This window comes from Globicephala melas, chromosome 7, assembly GCF_963455315.2.
Source record: "Globicephala melas chromosome 7, mGloMel1.2, whole genome shotgun sequence".
Classification (NCBI taxonomy): domain Eukaryota; kingdom Metazoa; phylum Chordata; class Mammalia; order Artiodactyla; family Delphinidae; genus Globicephala; species Globicephala melas.
In genome coordinates this window covers 21,838,233-21,854,470 of record NC_083320.1, presented here as the reverse complement: position 1 = coordinate 21,854,470, position 16,238 = coordinate 21,838,233, and the positions used below count along the sequence as shown (strand labels likewise).

At 41.1% G+C, this 16,238-nt stretch overlaps 1 protein-coding gene across 1 annotated transcript in view; it reads right to left on the bottom strand.

Annotated features, from left to right (window-relative positions):
• FN1 (fibronectin 1) overlaps window positions 1–14,314 on the bottom strand; it is a 66,933-nt gene extending 52,619 nt beyond the window's left edge. The window contains exons 1-10 of the mRNA XM_060302643.2: window positions 14,027–14,314; window positions 13,002–13,130; window positions 11,898–12,035; window positions 10,394–10,525; window positions 9,289–9,426; window positions 6,674–6,832; window positions 4,259–4,450; window positions 3,308–3,487; window positions 2,475–2,651; window positions 1,291–1,443 (exon numbers count right to left, since the gene is read on the bottom strand). Coding sequence (XP_060158626.1) covers window positions 1,291–1,443; window positions 2,475–2,651; window positions 3,308–3,487; window positions 4,259–4,450; window positions 6,674–6,832; window positions 9,289–9,426; window positions 10,394–10,525; window positions 11,898–12,035; window positions 13,002–13,130; window positions 14,027–14,177 — 1,549 coding nt within the window. The 5' untranslated portion in view covers window positions 14,178–14,314. The remainder of the gene's footprint in view (window positions 1–1,290; window positions 1,444–2,474; window positions 2,652–3,307; window positions 3,488–4,258; window positions 4,451–6,673; window positions 6,833–9,288; window positions 9,427–10,393; window positions 10,526–11,897; window positions 12,036–13,001; window positions 13,131–14,026) is intronic.
• Between the last annotated feature and the right edge of the window lie 1,924 nt (window positions 14,315–16,238).

The window sequence follows — 16,238 nt, the reverse complement described above, 5'->3', positions numbered from 1 at the left end:
CAAAACAAAAAAAAATTCTCTTTCTTATAGACTTGTGAAGATTAGAAATCAAAGCATACACAACAAATTTTAACTTTCGGAAAAGTTCTTGCTGGGTTGATAATGACCTTTAGATCTCTGCTTGTTGCAATAAATAGAAGGGAGATTAAACATACTTATAGGATGCCTAGCATGATGTGATGGTCTCATCTCTGGATTAGCAGGGGTGGGGAGATATTTGGGATTTGGGAAATAAATACCATAAAAGGCATCTGGAAAGTTAATAAAAAACTAGGCCAAGTCTGTTGCTAACTCACTGAGATCCTGAGAAAATTACTTCCTTCTTTGGGACTCAGCTCCTTCCTCTGTAAAATGAGGAGTTGGTCTGTATGTCTTTCTAGTGTCCTTTTCAGCTCTGCAACATCATATGTAATTATTTTAGTCCTGGATTGTGTCACCCATTGGGCACCATAAAAGGAGAACAAGTTCAGGCCACTGTCAACACAGAGGCTACATGGACTATTTATTAGCTCCGAGTTCTACCTGAATCCTCCTTTTCAAATCAAAGAAATAGAAAACCTAAAATAAAAAGTTTTAATAGTTCAACACCCTTATATCCTATACCTGGGTCCAAAGGGGAAAAAAACTAAGTGAACAAAGAAATCGGTCTCTATGGCTTTGTCTCCTTAAATTTGGATCCAAACACAACTAACCTGGCAGAGGAGTGGCAAGCTTGGGGTCTTGGCCCCCATCTGTGCCCCTACCTGGATGCGCCATACTGACCCAGGAAAGGCCCCTTTAGACTCTACAGTCCATGACCCCAGAGAGATAGGCCAAGGCCTTCTCAAGCTCCCAGCTGAGAGCTGGTGAATGGTGACCCCCTCCTCGGAGCCCACATAGCTGGGAACAGGCTTAGAGGTGACTAATAAAGTATTAGGGACAGATGTTAAAAAACAAAAGAATAGCATGGTCTCTTTTCTTTACAAAAATTACCCCATCCTTTCTAGATAACAATCCAACAGCACACCTACAAGCTAAAAGGATCAAGTGATTGTGTTCTAGCCTTTGAAGTCATACTTCTGGCTCAGCCTAAGTACTTATATCCTGGGAATGTTTCAGAATCTTAGAATTGCTCAGCCAGATTTTCTTAAGTGGCTGTCTAACATGCAAAGCTTATCCAGCACAGTAGACTAATGGAGTGGCATTGCATATTCCTTCTCCTGCTTTTGGTAAAGTACAAGTTTCCATGTAAAAGTCTGCCTCTCTGTATTCTTTGTCCTCTCAACTATTTTCATTAACAAGCGAGCATACCTCGGAGCTGGGAGTAGGCGACACATGTCCATTCTCCACGACCGTTCCCAACACATGTGCATCTCATCATGTGGCCCATATCATGCTGTTTGTCCCACTGGTCTCCAATGCGATACATGATCCCTTCATTGGTTGTACAGATTTCCTCGTGGGCTGTTTGGAAACAGATGAGAAACGTGTTACTGGATAAATGATCACAGGACTAAAACGTATGCAATATTATCAGTCCGGTTTGGTGATCCTAAGAGCTCTCACTTGGAAAGAAGTCTTGTGTGCCTCAAAATAATCAGCGCTGCTCTGTGGGTGTGTAGAGTTTTGAGTACCAAAGAGAGAAAACATAGTCCAAAGATGAGGTTTGTTGTACGGAAAAATTACAGAATGGTTAAGAGATGTAAACCACAATAATGCCTACCCACTCAAAGGATTTGCAGTGTTCTAGAAGCCTGGATTTGACTATTGTCCCATCACTTTTTCTAGTCTCAGTTTATTCTAGATCAAAGGGAAACAATGTATATGGGTATAGAATTGTAAGCTAACGTGTGTTTTCCTTCTAAATCCAACATTCTCTTTTGCTGAAATGAGAGGAATAAAAGTTAGTGTAAGTAGTTTTCTTCTGATGTTTCATTGCCTCATATTCACACCTGACAGTGCATGGGTTCTTGTTTCTATAATCGGAAAATCAAATGTAGTCTAGTGACTCTTGAAATTTGAAAACAAATAAAGGGTATTGGTTCCCCTTTCTCCATTCACACAAACTAGAGCCTCCCTTTTAAAAAAAAGATCCCTACTGGTCAGAAAACAGAGATTTTGATATTTAATAAGTAATAGAGCTTATTCCAAAATGGCATGTAAATATGGAAGGTCTGTGACTAGAGCAGTCACTTAAATGTTTTGAGCTACTCAGTTGTGTGCTCTTTACAAAAGACAAACCTCTGAAAACATGCATATTTCCAGACTTTAAAAAAAGTATTTTTATCATATTTACATATTTTTGGACATTAAATTATATGAATGGGATTTTAAAATCATATAACTAATTATATAATTCCTATATATTTGATTATACATATATCACAAAGTTTTCTGCTATCTCAAAATTGTCTTAATGGGTGAAATAGGAGTAAACTGGACATTATTCTTCTGTCTTATTCCACAAATGATTGTCTACAAGGGCTTCATCTTACCAGCCATGGGGCAGAATCCAAACTTCTGGTCAGCGTCATAGTTCCGTGTGGTTCCACACCATTTCATGTTGTCCCTCCTGCCCTCGGATGTACAGTCGGTGTAGTTTTGGTTGTTGTACAGGAAGGGAAAGTGGCACAAGGCACCATTGGAATTTCCACCTCGAGTTTGAACCAAGACTGTCCAGAACAACCCGCAAATAGGAAGAAAAAGATTACAACTGAGCTTTCCAATGTACAGCGGGGAATTACTACAGAAAGGTACTGAGAGCCAGGTTTCTGCAACTAATTCACAGAGAGTCTGTCTCAGAATAAAAGATGTCTGATAAGATAGTTCTAAGCCTCCTTAGTGTAGGGGGCTTATAAGTATATTATTCACCTTCACCTTTCAAACAGATTTAAATCCAATTTTCCCTCTCATTTTCCCAGACAAAAAAAGAAAAGAAAAAAGATTAAATGGTCACTTTGACCATTGACATAGCTTTAACCAAAAGAAAAGCAAAAGCACTCAGGCCTGCCTCCTGTATATTCTTCATCCCTGTGGGAGTGTCTACTGATTTTACCATATAAATATCTTTAATCACGTAACAATCCCAGTGTGTCAAAAACAAATGCACTGGAGGGCTTTTCCCTTGGTGTCATTTCTCAAGATTACTGGGAAACTTGGAAGGATCTTTAGCTGCGAAGTTAGTTCCATGTCTCTTGGGTCCAGATTGCACAAGAGTGATACTTCTCAAATGTAGCCTCAAAATAAATGGCTAGCTTGCTGGCTAGTAAAAGTAGGGCATGAGAAATGGGGTTTTCTCATTGTTTTGTTTTTCCCTTGGGATACTCACCAGTATGGTCTGTACAGAAAGAATATTTCTGGTCTTGCTCATAATTGGAAGTTGTGCTGCACCAGAGATGTCCATCCTGTCGCCCTTCTGTGGTGCAGGAGTAGAAAGTCCTGCCGTTGTAGGTGAATGGTAGGACGCAAGGCTCCCCATTTGAATTGCCACCATAAGTCTGGGTTATAGCTACAATCAGAACCAAAAGGGTCTCAGTAAATACAGCAGCATTTATCTCCCACCAGTAGCTTCTTATTTATACTTAACTGAGACTGAGCATGTGTCCTCAGAAGGAAAAAAAAAAAAAAAAACTGAGTATGACCAGCTGTAAGTATTAACCAGATCATAATATTGTCAAAATGCCTTATTCATGAAGCCACGTTTTTTGAGGGTAGAGCAACACCCGAGTTCTCCTTCTGACATCCTTTGTTACCACCTCTGCTACCATGCCTCAGTTTCCCATTTGCAAAGCTATATTACTACAGGTTTAATTAAAGATGCTGCTCAAGAGATACTGGAGGTGTATATACAACTCTGTTGGTGCTATAAGAATTAATACATGAGGCTGTACTAGGGGAAAAGTCGTGTGCCAATTATTATTGCTATAATTACTACCACTTTTAGAGCGCGGAAGAGATGCATTAGGTTGTTGAAAGACGTTTACGTCACAGAGTTTCAGAACTTTGAGATCTAGAGTACCAGATAGGGGTGGATTAGCTATTCAGAAAGTAACCTCTTGTAACAACATTTTAGACAAACAGAGACAGTACATAGCAGTTTAGTACTCACTACAGGAAAGAAAATACATAGATTAAAAAGATCGGAAGAAAATATATCAAACACCAAACCCTGGTTGTTATTACAGGGTGGTAAGATTACAAGCTTTTCTTGTTTGTTTTCCATTTTTTGGTCAATGAATGTATTGCCTTTTAAAATCTGTTTTAAAAAGATGACACAGACCTGTCTCTTGGCAGCTGACTCCATTGCCCAGGCAAGTGCAAAGCATTTGCTTATTTCCTTGTGCCTTCAGCCACTGCATGCCCACGGAGTAAACCACACCACTGTCTGTGACACAGTGACCGTACGGAGCCGGCTGGGGTTGAGGCTGTGGCTGGTAAATGGCCGTTCGGACGTCTGTGAAGGAGCCAGATCCTAAGGGCACAAGAAAGGCAAGGCACAGAGCAGGTTTAGAGAAAACCACTTTCTGCAGTAGCTTTCTCGGATCTTCAAGGTCCCCTACAGATGACTCTGCAATCTGTGCTGTTACTGAGCTGGGACTGGAAACAAATGCCCGTCCCTTCCTGCATTGGCTTTTGCTCTCAGCCTAGGAAATAATCCACAAGAGTTTACCCAGGGGTTCCCATCTTCTAGCTTATCTGGAGCTACCGAGAGTGTATTTCTAAATCACCAACTTTATTCTGCCACTCAACAGAGCAGATACCTTCAACAACTCCTTACTCACTCCAGCGAGCTCAAATTTCACGCCTTCACGATCCTCCACACCTAACCCGCTTTCAGCTCGCTTCTGACCACTTCCGTCCTTACTCTATCTCTTCCCTCACTGAGCTGCTCATCATTCCCTTCTGCACCCTGTGCTGTCCTCATGCTTTTCCCTTGGCCTGGAATGGTCTGTCTCACACTTCCTCTCTTAGCATCTCCCATTCGCCCAATCTATCTGGGCATCTCTCTTCCTGATACTGTTTTGAGAAGCCCCTGCCCCTCTGCAGCAGACCTATTGCCATTGGTGTAACTCTGAGCTCCTCAGAGGAGGCCCCGGGCAGCCATATTGGAGTCTCTATTCGCTGCCCCTCCTTCCACTGTTTGTTTCTCCTCAGGATTACTTGGGAATTCTGTTGTGGTGTTTTCTAAAACCAATCAATTCTCTTAATACTGCTTTCCTTCAGAGTAAGACAACAGAATATGTTGATCTTTTCTTTAAACTTATAGAAATTTGTTCTCCCGAGGGCAAGGCCCAAGGAAGAGTGGAATCAGAACTGAAGCTAGAATGACTGATAGACTGAATTCAGCAGCTCCGTAAGCTAAACACTAAAACCCCAATACTTCACAGACCACAGTCCCAAAGTCACACATGTTGGGGGAACATGGCATCTGTATTCATACACCCTACCTGGCAGAGTCACAGTGCAAAGGAGCATTAAGATCCTGTAGAAGGTTCCATTTGGTTTAACCCTATGTTGCTCAAACATTTTTGAACAATGGAGCCATTTCAGTATAATATTAGTAATATTAATAAAAACAGATAACAATTATTGAATGCTTACTGCATTTAACCCAACTACCCTTTGAATTTAAACTACTTCAGTAGACTGAGATTTGTAATTGTTTCTTTTTTTGGTTAGCAGCAATCTTACTGAAAATAATCAAATAACTCAAAGATATTATCAAATCTAATCTTGTTCACCTTCATAAGTGCTCACAGCAAGATGAAAACTCATCAAAAGGAAAAAAATCCAAACAAGTAATTAATAGTTTTAGCTAGATGACCAATTGATAAAAGACTAAACAACAATGCTAGCACACTGTGTAGTGAAAACTTGATCAAAACAGAGCAAGAATAATAAAGAAGTACACACTCCTGATTCCCCTATTTCTTTCTTTAGATTCTTACAAAACAAGCTACAATGCAAAGATCTTGTTCTTGTACCAGAAATAATTAAAACTTCTTTTATTTAAAAAATGCTTAGATATTGTGTCATTCCTTCCCATCTCTAGGCCCCCTCTGATTTTCTCAAATTGTGAATGCTAATACATGGAAAAAATGATTGTGCATTATTTTATGGAACGCAACAAAGTTTGCTGGAGCATGGAAACCACACATCAAGGACTGTGTCTGCTACAAAAAAAAGCAGAATGTCAGGACAAGGAGATATATTCCATTCTGAAAAAGAACAAATGTACTTTTCCCCTTTTCCTAGCAGAAGAATCAAGTGATCATGTAACTCAACAAAAATCTCGCATTTCCATTAAAATGCACTTTAGATATTCACAATACATATAAATGTGTATGTATATGTGTGTATCCATATGCGTATACATCTATAGATCTATTTATATTTATCTATCTATACCTTTATGTATAAATCATGTAGGTTAGCATTTTCTTAGACATCAGTTTTACCTCTTGGGGCTAAAATGGATTTTTTCCCCCTAAGATCCATTTTCATTTCATTTTTATTTAAGTTTAAAATTTGACATTAAACAAACTTTTAACAACTAAGAGTCTGCAAATGAACTCAGCTTACTAGCCAAAACACTGCAAATCATCCTTCAATGGCATGTCAAGGGAAAGATGGATTTGCAGAAATACTTTATGCAAGGCGCCCCCATTTGGGTCCCACTGGCCCTGAGACTCACCGGCAGACGTGGTCTGCAGGGTTGTGTGCCTCTCACACTTCCACTCGCCACGGCCGTTGCCAGTGCAGATGCATTGGAGCAGGTTCCCCCGATTGTCCTTCTTGCGCCAGGTATCCCCAATTCTATAGGATGTCCTAGTGTCCTGATCGTTGCATCTGTCTGTGTCAGAAAGGAAACACTGAAACATGTAAATCAGGTCGAGCTTGGCAAGTGCTCAGTGCAAACCTAAAATAAGAATAGAGTTGTTTCTAATAACGACCTACTGTATAGCACAGGGAACTCTATTCAATATTCTGTAATAACCTATATGGGGAAAGAATCTGAAAAAGAGTGGATATATGTATATGTATGTTACTTTGCTGTATACCTGAAAGTAACACAACACTGTATAAGTCAACTGTACTCTAATAAAAATTAAAAAAAAAGAGTTGTTTCAAGTTTGGTGCTGTTTTTGGATGATACGTTTATATTCAGCTGTGGTGCCGCGGGTGTTAACTTCTGAAAGATGGGATTGCATTTGAAACAGTGTGAAGGGAGCTGTATGATGTAGTCTAGTTCCACTTCTCTGTCTGCCAAAACAATTTTTTTCATTCATTAAATCTTCATTCATTCATTCAATTCATTAAATTTGGTAAAAGTCAAATCTTTCATTCACTACATTGTTTTCACATTGTTCATTTGACCAAATTCATCCTCTGGCTTTCTAGTCTCCCCTCTCTTTCCTTCTCAGGCTCTCCGGGCTTTCTCATAGTCATTATTGTATACAGCCTGCCTTTCCATAGGGGACTCTCTTTAGAAAACTAGGAACAATAGGGAGGCAGGTAGGTCTCAAAGGGTCTCCCCCAACTGCCCCAAAGGAGCAGTTAAAAGATAGCAGCATCTCTTTCTTCATTTGTTATGTAAAACAATTCAGGGGACTACCAACCTCTTCTACCAACTAAACTATTCTCTCCCCTGGTCCCACCCCACCTCCACAAACAAACATCTATTTAACATCAATAACAAAATGGCCTCTTTTGAATTGCTCGGTGTTAACTCTCTGACGGAAAAGTGGGATTATTAATATAAAATGATAATTTGTAACTAAATTACTACTCGTCTATGTGTTCAATTATCTGGCAAATAGATTGTTTCAATTATAATCCAGCTTTGCCCATATGCTACAATGTGAGTAGAGAGGATTTGATTTGTTTGTGAATCAGAAAATCATTGCACTGGGTTAGAGAAAAAATAATTAGTTAATGTAAGTTCACACAAATACACACCCACATTGATCTCCCACCACAGCAGAAGTCTGAATAAAGATATCATTGCTGGTTACACTTTTCCCCAAATTCCTAGCTAAAAGTGATGTCTTCCCCTGAACTTCCATTGCACTATTTCAGTATTTGTCTTGAAGTCCTTAATACTGTGCTTTGTAGAATGTGAATATGTATAAGCCTTTCTCATCACTCTGACCTACTTACTAAGTGCTCTTTGAAAGCTGGGTTAATGTCCAATTCATTTTTGCATCCCTATACCATCTTGTATAAAGTAGGGGCTTATACAATTTCATGGAATAAATGACTTTTCTTTGAGAAACTTTTCCCAACTTGCTATTAGAAGAGTTTTAAATAATAGATAAGAATTTAAGTCAAACATCTAATTTGTCTTAAGCTAAAACATTGCCTCCAAGGTCTTGGAAGTCTGAGAATCATAATAAAATTTTAAATGCAAAAGATTTAATGAACTGGAAGGTTCTGGGAACTATTTGGTTAGAATTGTTATCACTTTTCAGGAAAGACAATTTTTTGCTTGCAAAGAATTCAAATTTGGATGATGAACATGTTAATATGGCTAAGTGCTTTAAGCTGGATAAATAAAATATGTTCAAAATTATTTAGATTTGATTTTAAATGTATTTATAACATCGATAGCTAATGGCTGTTTTGCTTAGCAAACTCTATAATCACTATTGGTTTGAAATTTCACAAAAGGAGCTTTGAACCCCTAAGGCAACAAGTAAGGCTCCAGGGCAGTCTTAGAGCAGCAGAGATACCAGAGGGTAGCTTCTTCACAGCACTGGTAAACCTAAAGAGACACCGTCCTTAACCCTAGAATAAACACATAATTTTAACCTATGGGGTAAGTACCTTTTATTTTCATCAATTTTGTCAATGAATACGCCTTATTTAAATTTCAAACATAGAAGGAAACCAAAAACTTTAGAGCTTTAGCTCCTTTCTATGTCAAGAGCACCCACATGCCCAAAGATGCATTTGCCTGTTATTTTAACGATTTCTTTGCTACTTAGAAAATATCTCAGTGATACTTTAGATGAAACATTTGCAACTAATCTTCAGGTCCCCAACACATTTGGCATTTAAATGCATATTAAGGTTTTTTCCTCAGTAGCTGATAACCTAAGACCTTATTGAACTAAGTTTTTTTTTTTTTTTTAATTTAGTCTTCTTTGAAGAAGCAAAGTAAGTTGCTTATGGAATTTTTCTTGACATCCAAATGTTACCACGTTGGTGGAAATGGATGTGTTCTAAGTGACATCACGTGACAATTCTCTCTAGGAATCCAGAACACAACGCCTGGTCTCATCTTTAACATAAAGATCTAAAACATACTCCTGGAGGTACAGGTGATGCGTCCACTGCCTTCTCCCAGACAAGTACAATCCACCATCATCCAGCCTTGATAAGGCTTTTCCCAGGTCTCCCCAACAACGTAGGAAGTCCCAGCAGCGTGATCAAAACATTTCTCAGCTGTAGGGGAATTTGAAAGAAAAACAGAAAAAAAAGGGGTTATTTTGAATTGGGCAGTTTCCCTGTAATTTAAATTGTACTGTGTAAGCAAAAATCCAGCCACATTTTTTTAAGTGGTACTCTGTTCAAAAAGAAAGGCACGCCCTGTAACTAAGCACATTGTGTAACCAAAGCGAAAGAAAGCTCGAGCCAAGTTGGCAGGCAGAAATTTCTGTTCTCCTAATAAGTCCATGGACTGTATATTTTCCTCTAGTACCATTATTCACACCAGTATTTTGAGTGAAAAAGATCTATGTATGTATCCAGAGGGAGAGTAAATATGCAAAATTCCAACCTTAATTATGAAAGACCAATTATTAATGCCTAAATAAAATGACAAGAAAGCTATTTAAAATTTGGATTGCTGTAAAAACAGAGACAACACAAAGAAAAAAAAAGCCTCTGAATTAGAGAACAATCAGAATAAAATTTATAGTCAAAAACTTTTAGATTTGTATCAATAGAATTCAGCTGAGGATTGACACAAAAAGAAACTCAGCAATTTTTATTTTGACAAAAAATGACCAAGGGGATGACAGAGCACACGCCATATCGTGTTTTTGTCCAGTGCGTTCCAATAAAGAAATATGTCAAAAGGGTCATTTTTTTTTCTTTTAAATAACTGTCATCTTGACCAAGGAGAAATCTGAAATCAGATCTTAGAGAAAACAAATGACTTCTTCCTAAATCTTTCAACTCTATCTTGTGTTTTTGAAACAAAATTAAGACATCTATACATGGTTGGTACTTTTTGATCTGATTCCTTTAAGAAGACTATGGATTAATAAGATTTCATTATTTGAAATAGAATTCTCAGTTTGTTATCTTTTTTATTGGAATTCATATATCTTGTCCAAGTCGATTTTGGCTCAACCCAATATTTTAACTGTGCCTCCCCACCCTTCATTCATCCCCAGGAGTCACACACCTATGGGTTTGCAGGTCCATTCTCCTTTCCCGTTACCGAGACACACACACTCCAACATGTAACCACCAGTCTCGTGTGGTCTCCTCCAGGTGTCACCAATCTTGTAGGACTGACCCCCTTCATGGCAGCGGTCTGATCAAGATAAAAAGCCAATGTTAGAGAGAGTGGTCTAGAAAATATTTTTAAGAAAAGTCTCATGTTCCAACCAGGACAGGCACTTAGGTTAGCCAAAGTAAGAGAACAGCTTTCCCATCAGAGACAGGGGAAAAGCTAACAGGTCTGGTCACTTTGGGTCATTCAATTAAATGTCTTGTTTAAGCACAATGGGAAACCACAGAGAAAATTTGAATGGCAAAGAAAGGAGACATAAATCCTAGTTCCCCAGAGAGATCACAGGAAATTGGGTTCTAAAGCAGAAAAGAAAGGTTGCCAGGCATGGCCTCTCACATACACAGCGGGTTAAGTCTGAGACTAATTCAATGAAAAAAGCCACATCAGGCCTAGCATTCCAGCTTTCAGGATGTGGAGAGTCTGTATTTCACCCTAGAAATGTCATTTTGATGGAAAGAAATAGATGTATATATAGCAAGTGTGGAAATCTGGGTACTTTTCTAGGCTATTTAACACAAGGGCACATGCAAAGGTTAAACTGTCCACTAGACTGTAAACGCCATGGGACACTGACTCTTAAGATTTACCAGTACACTTGGATAAAGGCTGACATTAAATATGGGAAAGGCTGATTGGGCTTATTCACAAGAGACTGATTTGTCTTTTCGACAGAGCCATCAAGTGACTTTATACAACGATGGATTAAAAAAAACCTAAATGCTATGTTAATAGAATCTATTGGTAACCCAATGAATCATACTGGAAAGTTTGACTTAGCTAAACTAGAATTGCTGAGAGTCAGTCCAGATCCCAGAGTACCCTGGAAACACTATCAGGCTAATCATTCCGTATTATTCCTGGGAATAGAGAGATCTGCTTCCCGGGCATAAACTATTGGTTACAAAGAAATCAGACTGTTTCTGTGAGATCCAAGAGGTCTGGGCATTGCAAACAAGAAGAGCAGACCACACAATGGTTAATTCACTCTTCGTGACCATCTTCCCAATCACTGCAGATCACCACATGGTCAGTCTGGCTTGAAGATGCCCAGATAACGTAAAATGGGCAACTCATCTAAGAATGCAATGGAACCCAAGAAATCCACGTGGTTATGTTATGTACGTACACGTGTACACACACACAAGACACACACACAGACACACAGACACACACTCATAAATGCACACAGACTAAACACTGACTCCACCTATGCTCAGAGCCATCTTCCAGAAGCACAGGAACCAGCCGGGTGGCCACAGAAAACTGCCTGGTCACCTAGGGTAATCCCCAAATTAGGAATATCCAGTCATGGATAACAGAAAGTGACAGTGATGGTAACGGAAAAATTCATATTGTGCTATTTTAGCATCCCTTTACAGAAGGCCATTCTTACTTGCAATGGTGCAGCTTATTCTCCCTCGCCCAGCCCCAATGCAGGTGCAGTCCCAGATCATGGAGTCCTTAGGGCGCTCGTAAGTGTCGCCCACCCGGTAAGTGTTCCCGGTGTACTTGTCAAAGCAAGTCTCTTCAGCTGAGGGGAGAAGGAAAGTTCACATGAGCCTTACATATGTAAAGCTTTTCTCTTCCACTACTCCCATCCAAAGGAAAACTCACTTTTCCATTCTAGGAGTAGCAAGGGGCAAACGGAAAGTTTAAAAAAAATTGACATGGGAGATCTCGATTTTACCCTAGGCTCTAATAAAGCCTCAGTTTTCAATCTTTGACAAGTTCTCTAATTTTCTGGAAATGAATAGCCATTGGAAAGGATTCTCAGGCCCTTAGGAAAAAGCCATAACGTATGACCTTAGGACCGGCTAGATTGTGAAGGAAGGGCTTTGGATTCACCTCTCTGGCTCAGAAAGTCAAACCAAGGTCCACATAAAAATAAACAATCTGAAGAGCCCCTCCTCCCGCCCCTCCCCAGGCACTGTCAGTTATTAATCCTACTATTTCCATTTTAGCCTCATCAGTGCTTCTCTGTAGGAGTTGCCATAATTTACAAGAAATATATCAAGGGTCATAAAGGAAGGACAACTTTGAAGTGGTTAATGATTTTATGTTGAACTGCAGGGGACAAATCACTTTACAATGTACTGCCCAAAGTGTTTTCTGTCCCATAATTTTACAGTTTAAGATTTGAAATTACTTTCTAATAAATTAAAATGTTATAATCATTTTTTTTTTGGAGGAAGCAGGAACACACAACATTTTTCTTTTTTTTTTTTCATCAAAGGCTTTGGGAAAGTAAAACCCCAAAAAAAGACTCTGGGAACTACTTTGAGATACATTTGTTCTATTGTTTTAAAGGTAAAAGGAAAATGTGAAAAGCAAATAGAAGCAGTTATTAAACATTTTTCAAGAGGAAATGACAAATAATTCTATTGGGGAAATGGTGAATGTAATTTTATTACTAATGCTAACTTTAATTAACAGGCACTACTTCTCCATCTATGAGAAGATATTAAGTACAAGACAGGCTCCCCCTGCCCCCACTTACGTTCAGGCTTGCTCTCGCAGTTAAAGCCCCGGCTCCCTCCATAACAGGTGCAGACCAAGGCACTGCCCAGGTAGGTGCGCTCCCATTGTTGGTTTATCTGATAGTGTTTCCCATTGTCATAACAACCAGCTATAAAGAATTAAAGGGAAAAGTCACTAAATTTGCATCCTTCTTTTTTCCAAATGATGGAATTTTCTTGCACAACTAAACTGATGAGCCTAAGCAACAAATGTAGGGGAAAAAGTTAACCATCAGAGCATCAGGAGAATTAAAAGCAACTAGATATCTAAAGAGTTAACCGCAAATTTGCACACATAGATATTTGGTTATTCCTTTTGTTTTTCTTCCGACTTAGTTAAATGTTATACAATGATGTCATTTCCATCTGGCCAGGGGTCTGCATCAAAGGCGTGGAAACATTTTGAAAAGCAGATAACTGGGAACTACATTTTAAAACATGCAAGGAATTTCAGTGCTCTTTGGGGGTAATAAGTCGAGAAGGGCAACATTCAGCAGTTTCCTTTAGCCAAGGAAAAGGGAGGGTGTGTCTGAAAAACTGGAAGAGGATTTCTGATCTCCTTGGAGAAGCATCCTGGAGGCCTCAGGATGCAATCTGAACCAGTAACATCTCATTCAAAGCAGGAACGACACAGTTATTTAGCTACCGTCTCCTCACCCCCATTTTGAAAACGTTTAACCCCACAGTAATCCCACATGGAAAGTTTAAAGGCATACATCATTTTCTCTTTAAAGGCAAGTTTTGATGAATTCATAGGACTTAGACCTGAGTTGGTAAGAGCACTGCGGGACCTCGCAGAGCCCCTGTTCTCCAAGGCATTATCTTATTCTAGGCCCTCAGAACCAGCCTGCTCAAAGCAAGTCTTTTGGTTCCCCAGCCGGTTTCTCTCATTAAGGAGTGCACACTCTCCACACGCGCGCGCGCGCAAAACTTCAGCCACAACTTCGGTTGGCTTTACGGGTCCCATCCCTGCAACAGCCTGTTTCAGCCCGAGGTCAGTACTCACGCTTGCTTTGGCTGACAGCCAACGGGGACTGGGGCTGAACGACCTGCTGAGCCTGCCTCTTGCTCTTCGAGGCTCCAGTGGAGGGCACCGCTGTCCCCAGGAACAGGACGGTCAGCAGCAGCAGCAGCCGGGGCCCCAGATCCCCGAGCATCTTCAGACGGTGAGGCAACTCGCCACCAAGTTTGGTTCCCTTCGCAACCTGAGGGCGGAGTCCCTTTCAGTGCCGCCAAGAAGGTAAGGGCTGGAGGATGGGGAAAGGGAAGGGTAGAGGTACACAGGGGAAGGAGAGGACGAAAGAAGTTGTGGCTGCAGATCCCCTCTCCCCCGCTCGCGCCTAGGGCTCTCTCTCCTGCCCTGAAAAGCGCAGCCGGCGCGAGCGGCCGAGCCCAGAGGGCCGGGGTTTATATGGGACTGTCCCTTCCCGCCCCCCGCGAGGCCCTGGGCGCTGGGGAGGAGGGACCGCCTCGACTCCCCCCACCCTCCTCTCGCCGCCGCCGCCGCCGCCGACCGCGCGCGGATTGGCCCGGGCTCCTGGTGACGTCAGGGGGGCTGTGGGTTCTCCTCGAACAAAAGAGATGCTGATCGCCCGCCAGGATTGGGCAAGAGAACTTTTTTCTGTTTCCTTTGCGGTCATCAAACTTTTGGGGAGCAAAGGCGGAGGGATTGGGAAGCGGCTAGAAAGGGGTTGACTGGGAGGAAAGGGAGGGGCTGGAGTCGTGTGTAGCAAAGGGGTCGCAAGTCCACCCCCCCCCCCAACCCCGCTTCCTTTTTCTATTTTATTGGGGTTGGCGGCGGGGAGTGGGGGTGGTTGAGGACATTGCGTCTCTTCTGGAAAAAAAGTCTCTGCTCACTGGAGTGCAGTTCGAGGGGGAGGGTAAAACCATAAAGTAGCCACCACCTTGCAGCTGTAGGAATGTAGACTTTGCCGTCCCAGGGCGCGGCTGGCCTTCACTCTGTTCCCTTTCTTTGGTTTACTGTGCACTGACTGGACACTCTCTTTGCCTTCACAGTTTCCTGTTCAAGACTTCTCCCCTTCTAAACGCTGTGCCTGCCCGGTTCTGAGGACGTTTTAGCTGGGGGGCAGGAGGGAGAAACGATCCTTTTAATGAGCTTTTACTTAGTACCAGGAGTTCTGCGGGGCGCTTGACGGATCCGGGGGTAATTCAGAGAACGAGGTTTCTTTTGAAAGGACAGAGCAGCAGTTTGCTTTTTTCCAAATATGCAAGAAAGTCTTCTTTTCTCGGGGATGGGATGCCTGTTACCACTGAAAACTGAAAAGTTGGACCGACCTCGGAGAAAGATGGTGGTGTCCTTGCCCATGTTCACCGCGCCCGTTACACAAAGCAGAGATCCTTGAGTCCTTAAAAGCTGAGAAAAGACCGTTTCCAGTCTTTCCTTCCTACAGTCCCTTCCTTGATTTTATTTGGCATTTTCGTTTGGTGGACATCGGTCTCATCACAGAATTCCCCTCCCCCAGCCCCGTTGCCAGACTTTTTTTTTTTCCAAAATGTTACTTACTCCAAGAATATGGAAAGTTCCCATTTAAGATTTCCGTTTCTTTCCCTCTAAAGGCACAGGATAGACAGGGAATCTGAGAAGTCTCTAGCATTTAGCAACTCATCACATCAGTCCTTTTTACAGACAAACACAAGTCATACGTGCTTTTTAAAGATCTTCAAAAGGAGTCCTCAACTTTCTTCGGTAACTCCTGAGAGATCTAAACTCATAGCTTTGCCTACTAGTTAGGTTCCTAGTGCAGACCTCCCGTTTGCTTTGAGAATCTATGAACGCTGCTAGCCAAATACGTTTGTTTCTGTGATTGCTTTTCTCCAAAAGTTCTGCCTTCAGCGACTGCCATGGGGTAATTTGAACTCTGGTCTATAAAATACCGACACATCAAAGACACAAAACTAACATTTGCTTTTATTAACACAGGGAATTAAAGGGGGGAAAAAAAACCACACAGCAAATATCAGTTTCCTACAAGCAGTGTAAAGTGACTTCTTGAGGCATCTTTGTGACCAATTTTGCAAGTTGAAAGAGTGCCACAGGTTTCCCCAAATTTAGAGTCTTGTCTGGGTTAGAGGGTTTTTTCTGTTGTCCTCCCCCCGCCCCGATTTCTCATCATCACTTGACAAAGCAGTTTTCTTTTTCAAATTAAAAGGGCCCCTTGTAAAATTCTTAGTAAATTTCTAGGAAGCTGGGTGTTCCT